This window comes from Ostrea edulis, chromosome 5, assembly GCF_947568905.1.
Source record: "Ostrea edulis chromosome 5, xbOstEdul1.1, whole genome shotgun sequence".
In the NCBI taxonomy this organism is placed as follows: domain Eukaryota; kingdom Metazoa; phylum Mollusca; class Bivalvia; order Ostreida; family Ostreidae; genus Ostrea; species Ostrea edulis.
Window position 1 is genome coordinate 5,035,611 of NC_079168.1, and position 20,286 is coordinate 5,055,896.

Consider the following 20,286-nt stretch of genomic DNA (forward strand, 5'->3'; position numbering starts at 1 on the left):
TGTGATATGGCACTGTGTGTGCGTGTGTCTTATGCTATTTTTTCTTCTTTCCTTTTATGTCATGCATTCATATTTAGGTAATAATCTTATCACTTATTAGGTGTGTCTTATGCTATATTTTTTCCCCTTTTCCTTTTATATCGTATTCATGTTTAGATACTAATTTTAGATGTTAATTTTATGTTTGTGTATATGTTTTAATGCAGGACCACAATGGAAACTAGCTATATGCTAATGTGTGTTATCATGGATAAATAAAGGCTATAATTATTATCAATTTAACATATCGATCGATACAAATAATTTCACAAAACATTTAAATCGCCATCTTATGACGTAGTGTCATACAGAGTATTAGGGAGTGTAGTGAGCTCTATACACAATGAATGATATTCGAATATCTTTACTTGTGACCACACAACGGCTAAATGTTTTGTGAAATTATTTGTATCGATTTGTTTGTCTATCATGGGGCTTCCGTTTTATGGTCATTTTCGAAAGACCCATAAATTCACTTCTAATGCCGGACACTTGGAAAAGTCCATACTACCCACATTTCTCTGCGTCTCCGAACTCTGGCGGAAGTTTGAGAGAAGTCTAACAGCTTTCTGGTTGCGAACCAATTCTAAGCACAAGGTTACCACGACTGATAAATAATCAACTTCTAGAAAATGCCCCCCCCCCCCCCCCCCCCCCAAAGAAAACGCTCCCTTTACTGGAATCTACCTTTAACTTGGATTTCAGAGTCAAACAGAAAAATAATAGAAAACTTCGCCTTTACTAAAATGTGCCAGTATACTCTTTGACAATTAATGTTATGTTTTGCTTTGAAATACGACATCTTTAGTGGAAAAATAGCATTAGCGGAAACTGGGTATAAAACAAAAGATGGAGAAATGTCTTTAATGACTTTTGAAAGTCTTTGGTGTATGACATTTATTTAAAGAAACGGTACTGCCGTATCTTATGGTTGTCATACGTCAGATCTTAAAACACTCTTACGACCTTGATATTCCTTGTCATTGACGCGAAGCTCAGTCGAACTACAATCTCATATACGATAGGTAATGAATACAAAATATTTCTTGGAGATACTTATCTGTCTAGAAATACCCTTTTGTCTTATACATTCCATTAATTTACACCTTTTCAAGCAAAGGGCCGTTGATTGTGCACACGATATAATCTCACTCAGGGGCTTTGTTTGAGTGTGCCAAACAAAACAATCTCATTTAGAGGGCCTTTGTTCGAGTGTGCACACAATGCATTTTCACTCAGAGGGCCTTTGTTTGAGTGTGGACACAACACAATCTCATTGAGAGGGCCATTGTTTGAGTGTGTACACGATATGAGCTCACTCAGAGGACCGTTATTGTGTATGCTAGCTGCTCAATCTCATTGAGAGGGCCTTTGTTTGAGTGTACACACATAAATCACTCATACCGAGAACACATACAATATTCAGTGTAAGATTAAGTCTCTCTATGTCCGCCATGGCATGAGTTGTTTGGCCTTTTATTTATACATATATCATGTCTACTCTTTGAAATGAGAAACTATGCTAAATTGAATAATCAATGTGCTGTATTGTGATAGAGACCCCCATCAGATTTGTTACAGATTTCATCCCATTACCTTTATAAGCTAACATTACCCGGCATTCCTAGTCACACAACTTGTTGACTTTACGACAGGTGAACATATCGTAATAGAAAGTAAAGACACGTGCCTTTTTCAAATCCGATTAACACGAAACGTCCATCGATAACAGATCCTAAGGTTTTCAAGGATCATCTTTTGCACTCTCAACAGCTGCGCAACTCATTGGTCACGTGTTACGGAAATTCATTTCCATCATTGGTGCCATTTTATTTTACAAATCTGTTTGTGTTCCGATACTTGAGGTGTCCCATTACTACAGATATTACCAATGGTTGATTGAAAAATAACAAATTAAGATTTTCGATTAAATTGATGAAGCGTTTTATACATGTGTATTTGTAAGCGGGGGGTTATATATTAAGAGGTTATTGTACAACATATAAGCATTAAAAACTTAAAATGAAAGACAAAATTACCCGAAATTGTTAATCTCACAAATCTCGTACAAAATGTAATAAATTTGTTACTTGTAAATAGCATTTATCTGTTTAAAGTCATAGTTTGATTTCAATGGAGCTGTTATTTTAACAGATTTCATGTCATGTAGTTGGGTCATTATTTGAATTTCACACCCTTTGTATAATAAAGTTAGTGTACAAAACGGGAGCGCGACTGATTTACATATTAATTTTCTCATGTTTCTTCTTCAACCAAAAAGGCCGGACTTTTGTCTCATTTCCACCAATCAGATTTGTGATCAAGTGTAATGGGCATCATCCTTAAACAACACCAAACAGAACGTGAAATAAAAACGGGATTGTCGGTGACAGCAAAGAATTGCTGGAACAGACGGCGAATCCTGACTACAGGCGACAATTTTCACCAAGTTAAATCTCCATACTTCCGAAGCTGACACGATGGAACGTCATCACGTGGAGGACAATTCACCAATTTCACACGTTGGTAAGTTTGTTGTATTTTTTATTCAATTTATTATTAATTTGATTCATGAAATTATTGAAGATGCCATTTTTATGTATTTCCTACTGACTTTTATACTTTTGAAATTGAATATCTGTGATACATAAGATTTAAAAATGTGTATAGCAATGTAAATTTTACTGCGTGCTAAAGTGTATTTATATATTATTATATATATATATTTTTAAAAAGACTGCGTCTCAAAATTCTACTGGTTGATATTTTTATTATCAAAATTTCTTATCTAATCTTAGACATGTTAGAAGATTAATTTTGTGAGATAAATTTTCATTATTTTAACAATTTTATATTATTTCAGGATTGGAATATATATGGTAGAATTAATTTCTTTTAAAAAGTTATTTCAAGGTTGCATATTATCATTTCTATTAGAAATTGTTAGTGACATTGCGCAGACATTAGATACAGGGGTTTGAATTGATAAAACTATGAAATAATAATCCAAGAGCAAGAAAACTTTTAATGATGCTCACAAAACAATCCAAACTTTTGCCATACCCTTAACAATAGTAAGAGTGGTGAAATTAAAAAGTTTAAATTATCGGCATCATACAGCTGACATTTAAATATGTTCGTGAAATTTTAAATGTCAAAAATCATATAAAAGAATGATAGTAGTTTCTGTCTTATCAAAATTTCATTATCAACCTATGGTAGGAAAAATACTTTGATAGGATAATGAAAATAATCCCGTAAATTTTGTTATTTAAAATCCTACTAAAATGGTTTGCTGTAGGAATGTATGTGGCTTTTCAAGCACTGATACCTCAATGAGCCTTGTATCTCATCAGAGCTTGTCAAATATTTGTTTTTCTGTATGGTTGTTTGTGTGTGTGTGTGCTTGCTTTTTTTGTCTGTATGCTTGTCTGACATTTCCTTGTTTGTCTGTATATTTGTTTGTCTTTATATTTCATGTATGTTTGTTTGTTTATCTTTATGTTTGTATATTTGTTTGTCTTTATGTCTGTTTGTTTGTCTGTTTGTCTGTTTGTTTGTATGTATGTATGTTTGTCTGTATGTGTGTTTGTATGTATGTTTGTATGCTAATCAGTTTGTTTTTATGTGTGTTTGTTTGTATGTTTGTGTGTATGTATGTTTGTATATGCTAATTAGTTTGTTTATATGTGTGCTTGCCCGTATGCATATTTGTTCGCTTCTCTGCTTCTGTATGAACTTTTATTTAGTTGGAGCATAGTAACCCCATATTAACACGCAGGAAGCCTTTTCTTATCTAAGTATACCATCTTACGGCAAAAATAACTTTATACTAGACGTAGTATTGGATACAATTATTCAATAATATCTATAAATAAGTATTGTTACAATGTATATGTATGGTAAGGGAAAATGTCCTTCGTAGTTTTTTAACATTCTGTATATGCAAAATCAGTCAGCCTATAGAACTGGAAAACCCCGATAAAGGACTTCCCGAAAAAGGAAGTTCCTTTAAAATATGTCCCGATGAAGGACTTCCCGAAAAAAGGAAGTTCCAATAAAATAAGTCCCCAAAAAGAAACTCCCGATAAAGGAAGTTCCAATAAAATAAGTCCCCATAAAGAAAGTCCCGATAAAGGTCTCGATAAAGGAATCTTGATAAATGAAGTCTGGATAAAGGAAGTCTTGATAAAGGAAGTATCAATAAAGGAAGTTTCTTTAAAAGATATCCCGATAAATTCCAAAATGCAAGTCACCATGAAAGAAATTCCCACGAGTTTCGTTTCCAAAAATACTTGTATTTCATTGAATGAAGTTGATATTATTCAGGTATTGGGAATTGTTTTCTCTTTCTTTAATGGTTATCACAACAACAGGACATGACAAGTCTATATTTACGTACATAAAGCAGAAAGCCTACTAGTTCAATATGCCAACAATATGAAAGAGAAAAAATTATAGCAGTAACAGAGATTAAACATTAAATTACTTCCTTTCATTCTTTTCTTTGAGTTGACTAATATATCATAGTTCTTAATGAATTTTAAAGAGTAATCGATACGTAGATTTTGAAAACAAATTAACATAAAATAAGCCATCCACTTGACGTGTCGTCCACCATTGGTATCACCATAGAGAACGATGACTAACTAGCAATCTATGCATGATAATTCCCACTTCTTTTTATCAGAGTTTATTGAATCAAACCAAACTGCTGATATTTTCCTTGAATTAAGGGGAGATAATGAAGGAGACATTGAATAAAAATCTGATTACGTAGAGCGGGAAAACTCTCCCGCCATTCTCATTATGGCGTGATGGATGATGGGGCTCGAGTTAGAGATCAATGTGGGGACCTGGTCAAAGAAACACGGAGACCGAAAATTAGATTACACAGAAAGGTTTGAATTGGTCGAAAGGGAATCGTTAAGTCCGGAGGTCGTGTTTCTCACCTCCAGTCTACAGAAAATCAAAGTTCAATGTAAATCTTTAAAAAAATATATTATGTGTTCGTATTTGAATTTAATATCTTTTTCTTGGTGTTTTGCATTTTACCATTATTATTTGATTACAATTGAAACACGTTGTGAGGAATAGATTCTGCAAAATATTTTGATAGCTTGGCCTATATTATACGAGATAATTCATAGATTCTGCAAAATGCCTTGAAAGTTTAATTGGCCTATTGTACGAGATAATTCAAAGATTCTGTAAAATGCTTTGAAAGTGTGGCCTGTTACAGGAAATAATTCATAGATTCTGCAAAATACTTTGAAATGTTGGCCTATTACAGGAGATAATTCATAGGTTCTGCAAAATACTTTGAAAGTTCGGCCTATTACACAAGATAATTCTTTATACCTGTTAGAATTATTATAATTTGTACTATAATTAATCTTATCATTGTCCGAGTACAGTACAGATAGCGGACACGTACACAACCCTTTCTATATTAACATGGTATGGCCCATAATTGTACTCACGCGAGACGAAAGCTTTTGTTTACGACAAATGCAACACGTACATGTAGGTCCGAAAAGCAAATGATTTACTATAGTGTAGTTTTCATAAAATGCTTCGATCAAATTTATTTTTTTAAATCTAGTGTATTGTATTAAATGCTTACCAAATATCAAGAAAAATTGTCTTGACTAAACTGAAATCGTATACATGTACATAAGAGGATTTAGTTGAAAATCCACTGGAATATAGTCCTAATAGGAGATTTTTTTTTCCTTAAAGAAATGTTCTCCTTCACTTCCCAGGAAAAAAAAATTCTCATGTAAGAAATGTGGTATTGTGCTCTGTAATTGATGTTGTGGTGCGTTTTTTTTTAAAATGGGGATGGTTGGTGCCAATTTGCTACTTTTGATTGGTAGATACGCATAGATAGGGAATCTCTGTCACGTGATGAAATGGCAAGCATACCTACCGTATACGCACACGACTACGCTGAATTCTGATAGATTAAAACTTGAAACATTCTTATCCTTAATGATTCTTATCTTGTATTTAAGTAATTTTCTTTAAAACTTTAACTAAAGATTCAACTTTTTAAAAAATGATTAAATTAAACAGAAATAAATGGTATACTGTATCAACTATTTGAGGAACTTACAAGAGTCTAGTTTCGAAATTCGCTTTAAACAATTAAACCAAATGTTAACAAAAGAAATATCTTTTTACTGATGCTTTGGTTTTATAAAATCTGTAAGCACATATACATTTGTAGTTGAAATTACATTATAAATCTACAATCAGACGACTTTTTATGCATTTGTATATTTCTTCGGGGAAAGGGGGGGGGGGGTCTTGGTCTTAGAATACACGAGTATGACACTAACATAGTTGTATGCTGGTACTGATACTTAAAAAAATAAATTTTATTTTTGAAATTACATGAGAGTATGAACTGCGACGCTTTATATGCCAGCATACTTCAGGAAGCGCGTTTTCGCATCATGAAAAGCATGCTGGCGTGCATGAGGGTCGCTGTTCATACCCTCATGTATTTTCGAAATGAAATCAATGTTTTTTTTACTTTAATTTCTCTTGAAATTCCCAGCCGTTAGAATAGTCGTGCTATATTTATTAAGATTCATACGTGCATGGAATGATGCACTTTTTCCAAACGCAATCTACATGATGCAATGAAATACATAACGAATTTATATAGAAATGACGCATATATTATACGTACAATATATAGAGTCTTATTTTCGTAATGGCTTCGAAGGGAAGTAACTCACCACTCACTGAATTGTAATTTTATTTTAATCAGTGTGTACTCACACCTTGATAAGCTAAAAGTTTATAGTTATGATAAAATTAACATGATTGAAATTCGAATTCGCGGGAAAATTCCTGATTGATGTCAGGTGGTATTTTCAAATCACGATAAATTATGTACGTGAAGTTTCACGTTGAGGTTGAAGAAGGATGATAACAATAAATTCTACAAGGAAATTTATGCGTTACGAATTTCACGTCAAAATAAACATGTTTTATATAGATCTATATACAGTCTCCTCGGCCTAAAAGTGTACCTCTCTGCCTAATTGCCAATCTCAGCTGTGTCGGCACTATTTCGAGGGCACTTCACGGGAACGTTGGTTCTTGGCTGTTGATGAGATTATTTTTTTCACATGACAAAAGGTTGAATGTGAAAATAAGAAATGCACTTCTCTGCTCCGCACAATTAGCCACAGTCGTGGTTAAAAATTCTATGGCCTAACGATGAAAGAAATTCTTCTGAAAGTTTTTTTCACACAAGTGTTTTTCTAACGTGCAACCAACATAATTCCATTGAAAGAAGAAAACAATTAGATCGCATTCATTTTGTCATTTCGACAACGCAAAAGTCATTTTAGTCGGGGTATTCTATTCTAGAATGTATCAATTTCTGTGAATCTATTATGTTCTTCGTGAAATACTCTATTTTATCCAAACCTCTTCTGTGTAAAACTTTATAGACGCACTATATGCGAGTTTAGTAATTCTTAATCAAACGTCAATGGAATAAATTAATTTCAACAAATTTAATTTTTTAACCGAAAATGAAAACATCAGTGTAGTACGACGTTAAAGATCAAATTACATAGGAGTATTCAGTATAACGGATCACGTCACGTTCTGCAGGGTAAGGATACAAAGGAACTACGGTAGCTTCATAATTCGGTAGAATTACATTGACGACTTCATATTTCTAAATATGGCATTCTCCGAACAGAGAGAATTAATGAAGAATTAAATATCCATTTTCCTTCTCGCTTTATCCACATGTCCGGCAAACAACATTAAATTATTTGTTATAAGTTAAATCCTCGCTTCCAGTGACCTTTAAGCAGACATCCACACCTGTATGACATTGTTGTTTGATTTTTCCCACCTGTGCGCTCCTCTTATTTTCCCTCTGTAATTGTGATCTATTGAATTCTGTTTGATCTGGAAATCCGATATCTGTCTTCTCCGTGTCGTGAACCTGGTCTTGGTCATCTTTTACTTCATTTATAAACTTTTAAGTTTACCTAGCAAAATTAGACTAGTATAGATTCATTCTGCAGATAATGAGTTTCCTCATTTATAGAATGGAGACGTGTCGGGGCATTAAAACGGTTCACAATTGCATTAGCATCTCATTGTGCACCAATTAAACTCACAAAAACGTCCTTCTGAACCTGTACAAAACCTGCTTGTTTTTATTCTAAATGTCGTCCAACCTACCATCAACATATTGAGCTGAATTTTCAGAGCCCTATAAAAACATATCAGGGGATATCATATTTTGGTAGCGACATGTTTATGGTAAAGGCCTTACCCCCACCCCCCACCCCACCCCTCCAAAGAAGGAAAAACCCGTTAAGATTCAAATGAAAAATTGAGATTTGAAATTATAAAAATGTATACGGGACTACCAGTCACTAAACGCGTCTTATTATGCAGAATCTTAACTGTAACTGTGTGTGTGTGTGTGTGTGTGTGTGTGTGTGTGTGTGTGTGTGTGTGAATCTAAGATAAATAACACACACATATACGACAACAAAGTAAGTAGAATTAATCTTTTAGTTCATGTACATGTATGTATGTCCGTATTCCCACAACCGGGGACCGTATGTGTTGGCCAGACTAGAATGAATTAAATAAATGTAAGCTTATACCACATACACGTATACAGACTATCGCATTAAATAAATGTAAGCTTACACCACATACACGTATACAGACTATCGCATTAAATAGATGTAAGCTTATACCACATATATGTATACAGACTATCGCATTAAATAAATGTAAGCTTATACCACATACATGTATATAGACTATCGCATTAAATAGATGTAAGCTTATACCACATACACAGACTATCGCCTTAAATAAATGTAAGCTTATATACTACATACACGTATACAGACTATCGCATTAAATAGATGTAAGCTTATACCACATACACAGACTATCGCATTAAATAAATGTAAGCTTATACCACATACACAGACTATCGCATTAAATAAATGTAAGCTTATACCACATACACAGACTATCGCATTAAATAAATGTAAGCTTATACCACATACACAGACTATCGCATTAAATAAATTTAAGCTTATATACCACATACACAGACTATCGCATTAAATAGATGTAAGCTTATACCACATACATGTATACAGACTATCGCATTAAATAAATGTAAGCTTATACCACATACACGTATACAGACTATCGCATTAAATAAATGTAAGCTTATACCACATACACGTATACAGACTATCGCATTAAATAAATGTAAGCTTATACCACATACATGTATATAGACTATCGCATTAAACAGATGTAAGCTTATACCACATACACGTATACAGACTACCGCATTAAATAAATGTAAGCTTATACCACATACATGTATATAGACTATCGCATTAAATAGATGTAAGCTTATTCCACATACACAGACTATCGCATTAAATAGATGTAAGCTTATACCACATACACGTATATAAACTATCGCATTAAATAGATGTAAGCTTATTCCACATACACAGATTATCGCATTAAATAGATGTAAACTTATACCACATACATGTATATAGACTATCGCATTAAATAGATGTAAGCTTATTCCACATACACAGATTATCGCATTAAATAGATGTAAGCTTATACCACATACATGTATATAGACTATCGCATTAAATAGATGTAAGCTTATACCACATACATGTATATAGACTATCGCATTAAATAGATGTAAGCTTACACCACATACACATATATAGACTATCGCATTAAATAGATGTTAGCTTATACCACATACACGTATACAGACTATTGCATTAAATAAATGCAAGCTTATACCACATATACATATATAGACTATCGCATTAAATAGATGTAAGCTTATACCACATACACAGACTATCGCCTTAAATAAATGTAAGCTTATACCACATACATGAATACAGACTATCGCATTAAATAAATGTAAGCTTTGATTTTCTTCCAATATACGTAAAATCGTTTTGATTTCAAAACTAGATAAAATGTAACTACTTTGGTGGTGGGGGGGGGGGTAATTTTTATAAATGTTTGAAGAATCCATAGATGAGCTCCTCAAAACGCCAATAAAACGTCAGTCATAGACACCTTCAAATATAAAATTAAGAAAAACATCTATAAAAATAATATGTTCTGAACACCTCCTTCATTAGAACGGGTCTGACATCGTATTCTGTGGATTTTTTGTAGATATGCATCACTCCCATACATCGGACTTATCGTCCCCATCCTCTCTTTCCTCGCCCAGTCCTACAACCCCGCAATCATCTACTACAGTTTCATATACCGCTTCCTCGCCAGTACAGCTACACTCGCATGCTACAGCTGCTCACTATGGACCCGTCAAGAGGGGGTCTCCGGGACTGACGTGTGTGGTGTGCGGAGACACCTCCAGTGGGAAACATTATGGAATTTTAGCCTGTAATGGCTGCAGTGGATTCTTCAAAAGAAGTGTTCGAAGAAAGTTGATATACAGGTGAGTACTATTAAATAATAAAGAGGTTTTGTTTTTTTTAACATTTACCCATTTTAAATCAAACTAAGATTAACACTACGGTACTGGAGGATCCAGGATGTTTTTTTTTAAAAGGGTGGGGTGGGGTCAGGGGTTCCGGTGTTTTGAGACTTTTAAGGTTACTTTTTATGGGTTATTATTGCTATACTATACATGATAAAATCTATAAATAGAAACAAATAATCGATTCCTTCATCCTTATCCACTTCATTGAATGTAGAATTTCAGATCAATCATCATATGCATCATGTAATTTGCTGTTCGACTATTTTCATTTTATTTCGGTCACAAGGGGGGGGGGGGACCCTAACACCACTGTATGATGCAACGATCCAGTAAAATAATTTTTTTTTGATTTGTTGACGTATTTTCCACAGATGCCAAGCGGGAACGGGTGTTTGTTTGGTGGATAAGGCCCACAGAAACCAGTGCCAGGCGTGTCGACTGAAGAAATGCTTGCAGATGGGCATGAACAAAGATGGTAAATAGGCCAAATCACCTTAAATCCAAATGAATATTGTTTTGCTATTCAATTTATCATTCAATAAAATTGAAAGACCCTGAAATAATATTGTCTTGGAGACGTTCATCATGATCTGAATATTTTTTTTTTTTTTTTTAATTTTCAATGTTGACGTGAATTAAAATTGTCCGTTGCTATATTAGATTTCTTTATGCAAAAAGTTACCAAATACCTTTTAAAACCGCAATAAGAAAATATTCACTGTAGCCATAGTTAACTTACCTGTGTGTTTGAAGTATCAGAATTAATTAAACTTAACTTGGTTTATCACTCAATTTTGTAGTTTTGATTAGCAATGAAAATTTGTGTTCAACGAAAACCTATAATACAGTGTTAGTCATTTATTGATGAAATCCATATACTTATGTATAGTTGACAATGCACCAAGCTCCAAAAGTAGAAAAGAAATAATTCAAACGGAGAGTTAAAACAAACCTTTCATTCATAAATTCCTTATTCAAGTGTTTCTTACCAATTTTTAAACACATAAATAAGTTGATTATTAAAATTCAAAATAGATTGTGTAGACTTCCTACAAAAAGTTCATAATTTATATTTCTTTCATCAATACTTGTCTGTGTTTTTAATAAAGAAATGTTTCCATCGAGTTAAAAAGATTTTTTTTTTAATTCTTTCATAGTTAAGAAATTATCAGTATGTTTGTGATGCTATTCAAATACATTATTCCATAACTGCCTGCATATTACTCGGGATAAAATACCTATTTAGGCGATCTTTACAACAATGTCGAAATACTTTTCTCGACATACGAATATTTTGATATAAAGCTGGTAATTTAAAAGAAATCTTTGAAACAAAACACCGCAGTAAGAGGACAGTCATTCTAATTGTTTCCATGGTGACAAGTTGTCATTTTGCGATATTCGAGTGACATATTTTTAAACCAGAAAGTAAGGATGGATACTTAACATCATTCATGACAATGTGCGCGATGTGTACTTGTATTTTAAAATGTGGATCATTAGGCCACAGTACTCTTTCTTACTTATATTCACTTATATACATGTGCTTATTATAGTTGTAACATAAACGTTAAAAAGGGGTCTAAATAACTTGAATTATTGGGGAATTAGTTTAAGTTTTAATTTAAATAATATTTTATTCACAAACTAAGTGAAATGGGATTGGGCAGCAGACACATCCTATTATAGTTCTCTTCTCAATGAACAAACAAAATAGAATATACTTTGAAATTATATGGGAGTATAATGATATACATTTTATTATTGCCAGTAGAATTCACACATCTCAGAAAAATTATTGCCACAAAAAATAGGGGTGGGGGGGGGGTAGGCATTATCCATACTTCAGGTGTCGGTGTTGAAGATTAGTGTTACATAGTGTACCTCTACATCATGGAGTACTGTGATGAAATATCGAGGATTAAATTGTATATGACTTTAAAAAGGGACTGATTCACGATTTCCCCCCAAATTTTGTTTTTTACTTTAAATGATCAAAATCTATAGTCTAATATGTTTAGAAGGTTTCACAAAAAAAATTAAGGTTATTCATCATGACAGAGGCTCATTATAGAGAGTTTATTATTTGTTTTGAAAAGAAAGATTGAAGTGTGTTATTGTTTACGATGTTTTCAAAATAAATGGATATTGATCCAAGTTTATTATATATCACATTTCAAGTATACTTTAGGTAAAATGTGTCATTTAAAAGTTAAAATTTGTGATTGTACCAAATGAAGATGCTTTAAATTACAAAATTAACGTTTCACAGGTTTATTTGTTTACATAAAAAGACTCGAGTCTTTGTTTACATAACACAGAATCAAAGCTAAAGTATTGCTCTTATCCTTGCATTCAGACGGTCCAAATTTTGGGTGTCAACATTAAATGAGCTATATTTTTAATTTTCAACATTAAAAATGAAAAAACATTTCTTCTGAAAAACGTGAACCAGTCCCTTTAATGAGCCAATAAAACATAGGTGCACCTAAAGATCAATTATCAAAGCAATGGACTTGATTCGATCAAAAATATAGTCTTATACAGTGAAAATATTTTTGTTTTAAATGTTGGGGAAAATTTTCGTCTTGTCTCACTTCCTTTACTGATCGGGTAGTTCATTGGAGAGAGAGAGAGAGAGAGAGAGAGAGAGAGAGAGAGAGGTGTTAAAAGGAATCTATATGCTATAGATAAAACTTTTTCTCTTTCATATCTATTGGTCTCTTAGCTGTGCAAAATGAACGACAGCCCAGAAACACAGCACAGGTTCGCCATGACCAGATCCCTGCAGAACTGGACAATCCCTTCATTCAGTCGCACGTGACTATCTCCGCCACTCATCCAGCTTTTAGCCCTCCGGTCAGTGGACGGATCTTCCCGGGCATGTCTCATCCTGAACCCCACTCCAAACTAGAACAGGAGGAGTCCAGTAAGTTCAATGATAAGATCTTGTTACCTTTGTGTAAAAACTTGCTAAATATGTTTCATACCAAACAGTACTGAAATCCATTTTTTTGAGTAAGTGATTATCAAAACTCCAAGAGATGTTAACAATCCTGAATTTCTTGCTATTTTATTAAAGATCGAGAAGAAAATATAGACGTCACAAATGTTGAGCCCGAGAGGAATATCTCGGTTCATCCACATGCGTACCCCGAACCCATCCTATACTCCCCAGGCCAGGAAACCACATACGAATGCTCTGCCAGACTGCTGTTCGTTGCCATTCGCTGGGCTAAAAATCTCCCATCGTTCGCAAATTTACCCTTCAGAGATCAGGTAACTTTATAACTTAGGAAAATTTATTTGTAAAGCTCTTGAACTAAGAACAGTCTATAATATGTAATTTGCATCGTCATTTTCCTTTTTTTTTTTACTATCATTATACTATTGTATTTACATCTGTTAGATATATTTGTAAGAATTGGCTCTTTATTTTCAGCTTTGTAATTATTATCATCCATGTTCAATTTTGTTATAATGCTATAAGATGTATGTCTTTCGCAATAAAGAATTATCAGTATTCATAGATATTGAAAAATCCTGAGCAAACTCAGTTTCTTAATGAGAGTTTGCATTGGGCAACATTTGATAGAATATTAAGCAAGTACAGCTCTGGACACACTGCAGTATAGTGCTATATAAAATATGTAATGTTCATATCTAGTGATCATTCATTCAAAAACTTACTTTGTTAAACACCACTCTGATTCCACGCTCAAGTACTCTGAAGTTGAAATAAAATATATGCTGGAGTTCCTCATTGACAATATCTTGGTGGTCTTTGGTGATCAGGTCTTCCAACAATCTGCTGGAATCCCCATGGGCACGAATTGTGCTCCTTTGTTAGCTGACCTGTTCTTTTATTCTTATGAAGCAGAATTCATTCAACGTGAGAAGAAAAATATCTTGCTTTGGCCTTCAATTCGACATTTAGATATATCCACGATGTATTACATGTATCTATTAACAATAATAATTTTCATTCATATGTCGATTCAATATATCCCAGTGAACTCGAAATAAAAGACACCACAGAGTCGTCCACTTCTGCTTCATACTTGGATATTTTATTGAAAGTAGATTTTAACGACAAACTAACAACTCAACTTTATGACAAACGGTATGATTTCAACTTCTCCATCGTCAACTTCCCATATTTATGTAGCAATATTCCATTATCACCTGCATATGGTGTTTACATCTCTCAACTGGTTCGATACGCAAGAGCTCGTTCTGCGAATGGTCAGTCTTTAAATCGGACCAGGCTACTGACAAACAAGTTGATGGTGCAGGGGTTCCAACAGTCTCATTTAAAATCAGCATTTCGCAAATTATATGGTCGTTAAAATGATCTAGTTTGCCAATACAACCTATCATTGGGTCAAATGCTGTCTGACGTGTTTCATGCCAATTGTTAGGCCGCTCTTGGCACACTAATTTTGATTACGGATAACTCCGTTTACCTTATCAAGATATAAGGCTCACGGCGGATGTGACCGGTCGACAGGGGATGCTTACTCCTCCTAGGCATCTGACACCACCTCTGATATATCCAGGAGTCCATGTTTGCCCAACTCTCTTTTCATATTGCTTACAGGAGTTATGAGATTGATCACTGTTCGTTATCTTCACCTTTCGTCATGGACGAACAATTTTAAGTTTTACAAATATGTTATTACAGGTCATTCTGTTAGAAGAAGCTTGGAGTGAGCTGTTTCTGCTGTGTGCCGTCCAGTGGTCAATGCCAATGGAAACCTCGCCTCTTCTACTGGCGCACGAGACTGCACATGCGCAAATACCCAACATCAAAACTGGAAACGAATACTCAGATGCACGTTTACTTCAAGAAATATTTCGCAGATTCAAGAACACGCAAGTGGATCCAGCCGAGTTTGCGTGTTTGAAAGCGATTGCTCTTTTTAAGCCAGGTAAAATTTCACCCAAATACTTGATTGATCGGTCTATAGATAACATGTAACACCAAAACAGTAAATCTTATTTTATATACATAACTACTTCATAAAAAGAACTAATTAGTGACCTTCTGCCCTCATTATTTCTAACAGAGACGCGAGGATTGAAGGACCCACTGCAAGTCGAAAACTTCCAAGATCAAGCCCAGCTGATGATGTTGCAACACGTGCGATCTAATTACCCGACACAGCACGTTAGGTAACCCGCTCATTTTAGAATCGACACTACTAGTATTTCTTATTCTATCTTATTGATTTTGAAATTTTGGGTATGTTACCACGTTGATGTTCCTCTTAAACCAATGCAAGTATTATTTCAACTACGTACGTGTGCACCAATCAACATAATTACACGAGTAATACAACCCCCAAGATCTGAAGAAAATTCAGCAAAATAATCAAGGGAATGTTGCTTGGGAGCATACCTACTAGGAGCGTTTCGTATAGACCGCCATAGTCTCGGACACCATCGCCGTATACTCGGACACGTGAAAGATGATTGCCGAAAATAATCGAGTTGCTGAGGCCCAGGTCATACGAAAATAGAAACTGACGTGAACTAACTATACATTTTGTTTGTTTTAATATATTACATCGTTTCATAAATTACTTTAAAACTGGTGACCTCTAAAGTTGATGCGCATCGGAGACTACGAACAAAACTTGTTGTAATTATAGTCTTACGATTCGACATTTTCTGCTAATTGACGAGTCGATTGTTTCAGACCCACTCTGATTCTCAGAGATAATAATTTTTCAATATTTTTACTGCGAGTTATGGCTTTTATTGCTTTAAACATGCATATGCTCCAACTTTTATGTAATGTTGCAATAAGATATCAATGCCACAGTATTCTATGAATAAAATCAGACAAAAACTCTAATATGCTTACAAAAAACTACGGTTATAGAGATATAATAAGCGCTTACGGCCATTGCACAGTGAGGGTTCTTTAGCGTGCCACATACACCTACCGTGTCACGGGACATCCGTTTTTAAGGTCATTTCCGAGGATCCGTGACATTAACACCCGATGCCGAGCGTTTGGTGATGGAACTGTCACTATCTGTTTTAACGACTTAGGTTTGTTGCGGCCGGGATTTGAACCCTAACCTTCCGCACGCGGGGCGAACGCTCTACCACCGCGGCGGTAACCACGTGTGAAGAAGGCGCGCGCAATGCATATTCATGTACATTATACAAAGTAGGCCAACTAATCATGTCCGAGAGTTAAAGCAATACAAACTCTGTACTAACGTTAAAATTTTGAAAAATAAAAGAACAAGTAGAATGAAAATATATACATGTACATGTATTTATAATATCATTGAATCAGAGTGGATCTGAAGCAACAGGCTTGCCAAATGGACAGAAAACGTCGATTTATGAATTATTGTGTTCCTTGCAATAATTCCTGCTCGTAATCTCCGATATGCATTAACCTCGGAGGTCACCAGTTCGGAAAAATGCGGACGAAAGACACTGCTTGTAAACAAAACTGACCGATTCTGCCAGAAACAAGACCAAAACCAAATGCACATGTAAATTCAAAGTTAAACAAAAACAGAATTTACATCTGCGATCAGATTGATCGATGGAAAGAATCAAAGACAAATTTAACCGATAAAACTAACGCAGATTTAGCGAAGATTCTCATGGGACCTCGAGGTATATTGAATTCATCCAATGTGTCAATTTTATTGAAAATTCATTATCAAAATTTCATTTCAGTGGCACATTTCTGTATTATTTTTTTTTTTTTTTTTTTTTACACTTATAATACGTTTAAGTCATTCATGAAACGATGAAATGTTTCAAAACAAACGAAATGTATAAGTTAGTTCACATCAGTTTCCGTCTTCAAATAACCTCGATCTCAGCATGGCGATTCTTCGTTCCCGTGTCCGAGAATACGACAATGGTGTCCGAGGCTATGGCGGTTTATACACCCAAGCAATATTCCCTTGTTTATTTTTTCATAAGATCAGTTCTACCTATGGATGTTAATTGGCGTATACTTGGGTAGTTGTATGAAAAATACCGTTGGTTATGGTTCGTGTTGCTTTAAAATAATCAAGACTTTCATCTGGATTGAAATCAAATAGTTTATGTTGTACATATCTATAAGTTATTATATATCGCCATTACAGATGCATTATAAACCATGTTAGTTTGGAAACCAAAAAATATATTGATTTTTAATTTAGTACGTATATAGAACATTAAAGTTTACGGTATTAATACGGTTGTTATTATGGAGGACATTTTATTACCCATACTTCAGGCCCGTTTTTCATATACTTGTCTAAATATTATTATTTACAGATTTGGTCGACTGCTTCTGATGATCCCCTCGCTGAGATTTGTACCTTCAGATCGGGTGGAGAAAATTTTCTTTGGCAGAACGATCGGAAGTGTACCAATGGAAAAACTTCTATGTGATATGTTCAAAGGCTGAACTCAGTTATCAAACTGTTAGTGAACTGTTCAAAGGCTGAACTCAAATATCAAACTATTCGTGAGATATTCAAAGGCTGAACTTAATCATTAAACTGTTAGTGAGATGTTCAAAGCCTGAACTCAAATATCAAACTATTCGTGAGATGTTCAAAGGCTGAACTTAATCATTAAACTGTAAGTGAAATGTTCAAAGGCTGAACTCAAATATCAAACTGTTAGTTAGATGTTCAAAGCCTGAATTCAATTATCAAACGAGATGTTAAAAGGCTGAACTTAATCATTAAACTGTTAGTGAGATGTTCAAAGCCAGAACTGAATTATTAAACTGTTAGTGAGATGTTCAAAGACTGAACTCAATTATCAAACTGTTAGTGAGATGTTCAAAGGCTGAACTCAAATATCAAACTGTTAATAGTGAGATGTTCAAAGACTGAACTCAATTACAAACTGTTAGCAAGATATTCAATGACATTCATAAACTGAGCCCAACAGGTTGAGATATATACATAAACTGAGTCCAACAGGTTGAGATATATACATAAACTGAGCCAAACAGGTTGAGATATATACATAAACTGAGTCCAACAGGTTGAGATATATACATAAACTGAGCCGAACAGGTTGAGATATATACATAAACTGAGTCCAACAGGTTGAGATATATATATAAACGTAGCCGAACAGGTTGAGATATATACATAAACTGAGCCTAACAGGTTGAGATATATACATAAACTGAGCCTAACAGGTTGAGATATATACATAAACTGAGCTTAACAGGTTGAGATATATACATAAACTGAGCCAAACAGGTTGAGATATATACATAAACTTAGCCTAACAGGTTGAGATATTGTTATGAATTAACTTGATAAAGAATAAGTTTTAGAAATTAACAAATCTATATAATTATTATTATTGTAATAAATCAATAGTAACAAATCATTAGCATCCGTGACTCAGTTACATGTACCTCTTGTTTACACCTCGATTTCTATTGACATCAACTGGTCACTTCTCAACTAGCCTCCTGATTTACAACTGCTCAGTTTACCACTACAACTTACAACTGCTTGTTAATTTCTAAAACTTATTCTTTATTAAGTTAATTCATAACAATATGTACTTGTATCTGCAGATTTCACTGCATGGTACTCAAAGCTGAAATACAAGAACGCTCTGATTGAATACCGGATTTGCATACAAATATGTTAATATATACTGTATTTACACAATGTACAAGTAATGTATATGTACACTATAATTACATAATGTACAAGTGATATATATGTACACTATAATCACAATGTACAAGTGATATATATGTACACTATAATTACAATGTACAAGTGATATATATGTACACTATAATTACACAATGTACAAGTAATATATATGTACACTATAATTACACAATGTACAAGTAATATATATGTACACTATAATTACACAATGTACAAGTGATGTATATGTACACTATAATTACACAATGTACAAGTAATATATATGTACACTATAATTACATAATGTACAAGTAATATATATGTACACTATAATTACAATGTACAAGTAATGTATATGTACACTACACGTATAATTACACAATGTACAAGTAATATATATGTACACTAAAATTACACAATTTACAAGTAATATATATGTACACTATAATTACATAATGTTCAAGTAATATATATGTACACTACATGTATAATTACACAATGTACAAGTAATATATATGTACACTATAATTACACAATGTACAAGTGATGTATATGTACACTATAATTACACAATGTACAAGTAATATATATGTACACTATAATTACACAATGTACAAGTGATGTATATGTACACTATAATTACACAATGTACAAGTGATGTATATGTACACTATAATTACACAATGTACAAGTAATATATATGTACACTATAATTACACAATGTACAAGTGATGTATATGTACACTATAATTACACAATGTACAAGTAATATATATGTACACTATAATTACACAATGTACAAGTAATATATATGTATACTATAATTACACAATGTACAAGTAATATATATGTACACTATAATTACATAATGTACAAGTAATATATATGTACACTATAATTACAATGTACAAGTGATATATATGTACACTACATGTACAATTACACAATGTACAAGTGATATATATGTACACTATAATTACAATGTACAAGTAATATATATGTTCACTATAA

The 20,286-nt window shown here is 33.6% G+C and overlaps 1 protein-coding gene across 1 annotated transcript; it reads left to right on the forward strand.

Annotated features, from left to right (window-relative positions):
- Positions 1 to 2,455: 2,455 nt before the first annotated feature.
- Positions 2,456 to 18,357, forward strand: LOC125650937 (photoreceptor-specific nuclear receptor-like). The gene is made up of 8 exons (XM_048879512.2): positions 2,456 to 2,565; positions 10,285 to 10,570; positions 10,987 to 11,090; positions 13,344 to 13,544; positions 13,698 to 13,894; positions 15,300 to 15,546; positions 15,685 to 15,790; positions 17,918 to 18,357. Exons 1-8 carry the CDS (start codon positions 2,520 to 2,522, stop codon positions 18,048 to 18,050), a joined length of 1,320 nt encoding a protein of 439 aa, XP_048735469.2. The 5' UTR covers positions 2,456 to 2,519; the 3' UTR covers positions 18,051 to 18,357.
- The last annotated feature ends 1,929 nt before the right edge of the window (positions 18,358 to 20,286 follow it).

Bases quoted from the DNA above. Each gene is read 5' to 3' on its own strand.
- LOC125650937 (XM_048879512.2), top strand. From the start codon at position 2,520: ATGGAACGTCATCACGTGGAGGACAATTCACCAATTTCACACGTTG. The intron at 10,571-10,986 runs GTGAGTACTATT...TATTTTCCACAG, and splicing joins CGAAGAAAGTTGATATACAG to ATGCCAAGCGGGAACGGGTG. The intron at 13,545-13,697 runs GTAAGTTCAATG...ATTTTATTAAAG, and splicing joins ACTAGAACAGGAGGAGTCCA to ATCGAGAAGAAAATATAGAC.